Source organism: Sinocyclocheilus anshuiensis, unplaced genomic scaffold, assembly GCF_001515605.1.
Source record: "Sinocyclocheilus anshuiensis isolate Anshui unplaced genomic scaffold, SAMN03320099.WGS_v1.1 scaffold246, whole genome shotgun sequence".
Classification (NCBI taxonomy): Eukaryota; Metazoa; Chordata; class Actinopteri; order Cypriniformes; family Cyprinidae; genus Sinocyclocheilus; species Sinocyclocheilus anshuiensis.
Window position 1 is genome coordinate 289,656 of NW_015542356.1, and position 3,040 is coordinate 292,695.

At 36.1% G+C, this 3,040-nt stretch overlaps 1 protein-coding gene across 1 annotated transcript in view; it reads right to left on the bottom strand.

Annotated features, from left to right (window-relative positions):
• LOC107691776 (WD repeat-containing protein 36-like) overlaps positions 1 to 3,040 on the bottom strand; it is a 31,663-nt gene that overhangs the window by 18,625 nt on the left and 9,998 nt on the right. The window contains 4 exon segments of the mRNA XM_016490589.1: positions 1,150 to 1,282; positions 1,386 to 1,503; positions 1,620 to 1,720; positions 1,844 to 1,871. Coding sequence (XP_016346075.1) covers positions 1,150 to 1,282; positions 1,386 to 1,503; positions 1,620 to 1,720; positions 1,844 to 1,871 — 380 coding nt within the window.

Here is a 3,040-nt window from a genome sequence, read left to right on the forward strand (position 1 = left end):
CAGTGATGCTGTGTGACTGACTACACTGGATTGCGTGCGACACGACAAATCCCTGACAGTAAACTGATGCCGCGTTCTCTTTATGACGCACTGACACAAAGTTCAAATGATATGTAACGGTCGCATTGTCGCGTCCAGTGTAGACAGACTTTGGGGCCGTTCACATGTCGCGCCTAAAACGCGTGGAAAACGCCAGCCGCGCTGCTTTCTCCTTCTTTCCAAAGCGCTCGGCAGCTTGCGCTTTCGTGGCATCTGCCATTGCTAAGCGACCATGACCCGCGCTCTCCGCGACGACGCAGAAGTTTCAACAAAGGATAAATGGATTTCCAGCACTGAAAATCGCGTGCAGTAGCTTTGCTACTAAATTTATTTAAAATGGGTATCTCTGTACAGCTGTCACGTCCGGTGTAGACACCGTGTCTGTGTGTGAGCAAAGAAAACAATCAGTATAAATATAACGATCAGTATGCTAAACATCGCACATCCTGCGATGTGACTATTGCGGATGCGCACATCGCGATATCGATGCTGAAACGATATATCGTGCAGCCCTATTTAAAATAAATGTTTTCTATTTTAATAAAATTTCAAAAGCACTTTTTAAAAATATAGATTGTACTATTTATCCAGTTACTTTATTTTAAGGTGTCTTTGTTACAGTGTAATTATACATTTAAGTACTGAGTAATGTTAATTAACTACATGTACATACTATATGGTTAGGGGTAGGTTTAGGTTTACTTGCATGTAATTATGCATCATTTATTGTTATACTAGTAAGTACATGTAACGTGTAAAAAGGACACCTTAAAATAAAGTGTTACCTACTATTCTTGTAATCGTATTAATGGTATTAATGAAAACTATAATTGAGAATAATGATAATTACAAACAAAAAAGCTGAAAAGGTCGAGCAACACCACAGTAATGAAATTTGGCTGAAAAGTTTTTAAAATAAAAAAATGGGAAGTGAACAAAAAAGTGAAATTTTTCTTTAAATTTTTGAATGGAATGTAAGTTGGATGGCATGTTTTGGTGAGATTACGCCCTCAAATCTTCATACCATTATTCCATGATTTAACTGTATATACACAAACTTTTAATGTTATGGAAGTCGCAGTACATTCAGAATCCATAAGAAGAGCATACTTTGATTTGATGTTCCATTACTGAAGACTCCCTTGACTGCTTCCAAACAGGATTTTGTTCAGGTAGGTGCTCGGATGCATCAGAGCAGAGACTTCAAATGATGCCTTGTCATATGAAATCTGCAGGTATGTGTCTGCAGTGAGATTGACAGAACATATTACATACACTGTGAAGATATTCTTGATTCTGCTGCAAGAAATTAATGTAAACCTAGCAAAAACAATAAAAAAAACAACCCTCAGACTCCACATCCCAAATAATGACAGCATTGTCCTTGTCAACAGAAATCAGATGATCTCCGAAAGGCAACAGTAAGTGCACATCAGCTTGATGGCCTGTGTATGTGTGAACAACCTGGATGAAAGAGAAAAAACATATTATTACATCTAACTAATTCTTATTTAATCTAAGTCTCTTTAGTGTTATGCATCTTTAAAAGTACAGTACATCTCTAACTGTGAACACTTTACCTCTTTGTTTTTTGCAAAAGCAGAGATAAGTTTTCCATATGCGGCATAGACAAGCATACGATCTGCTGCCAGGGATGAAATGTCTTCTGGGAGGGCATTACCTGTACGAGTGGTTATTACAACTGTTTTAATCAAATGCATAAGGAAATTATAATTGTTTGATCGTGGATTTGCAGAAAGTGCACTGTAATCACTGTAACATAAATGCACGGAATCCTACTTACTGACTGCAACGATTCCAAGTTTCTTTACCTGCCGTAAAAAAAGATGGGTTCATTTTATACTGCACTCAAAGAATTAAGAATTACAGCTACTAGTACTAAGCACATAATCACATTTTCAGGGTTTCTACAGATATGAACAAGTGAAATTGAAGACTTTTTAAGACCTTTTTAATACCACCTTATATGAAATTTAAGACCTAAACATGTAATGGAAATACACATTATATTACATACACATATGTAATATTTAATGCGTTTAATGTAAAAAGAAAAAAAAATTAATTGCTGTCATAAATTATATTTATTACTACGATATACAGATAACTTTTCATATCAGCAGACAATATTCCACACAAAATATCCCCACAAAAGTACATCACCGAGATTTTTGGTGGTGTAATCAATTATTCTGAAGCAATATTTTCATCAGTGTTCTATCAGCTTTTACATACTTAAATCTGCATATTTTTATTTACCTTTATAAAGGCCTATCTATGCATCACCTTTCAAGTCCAATTATTACAATATATCAATAAATTCTATAGGGCTGTTACCAGTCAGATTAAATAATTTACACTGCAAAATTACAACTGCAATAAATAATGTTATGAGATTAATGTTTTAAATACATTTATGAATATACAAATAAGAAATGTTGGGGGGAATGCACACGTTTTAATGTACTAAACTAGCAGTAGGTGGCGGTAAGTCACTTAATGAGTGAGTCATTGAGTCATTCATTCAACCGATTCGTTCAAAACGCAGAATCATTCAGTAACAAAACATCACCGAGTGTTGCTGGGAGAATGTGCGATACTTCTGCTTAGGGTGACCAGACATCCCGTTTTTCCTGGGACAGTCCCGTATTTCAGCTCTATTTTTAGTGCCCCGACTTATTTTGAAAAAATCATGTTTTGTCCCGTATTTCCAAATTTCTTTACGACTGGGTGATCAGAGCAAGTAGTAGAAGTGTTCTGTCACATGAGAACAGCCTAATCAAAGGTAACCAAGCTTGTCGTAGAACAAAATTACCATGTAATCACAATTCGTTACCGATTAACTTGCAGTAGTGTTGTCAAAAGACCCGGTATTTCGGTACCAAGTCGGTACTAAAAAAATGAAAACGTTACGGTACCAGGTTTTTTTAAGTACCGGTGGTACCGAGTACCCGGTCAACCCGGTTCTTGATGCACTATC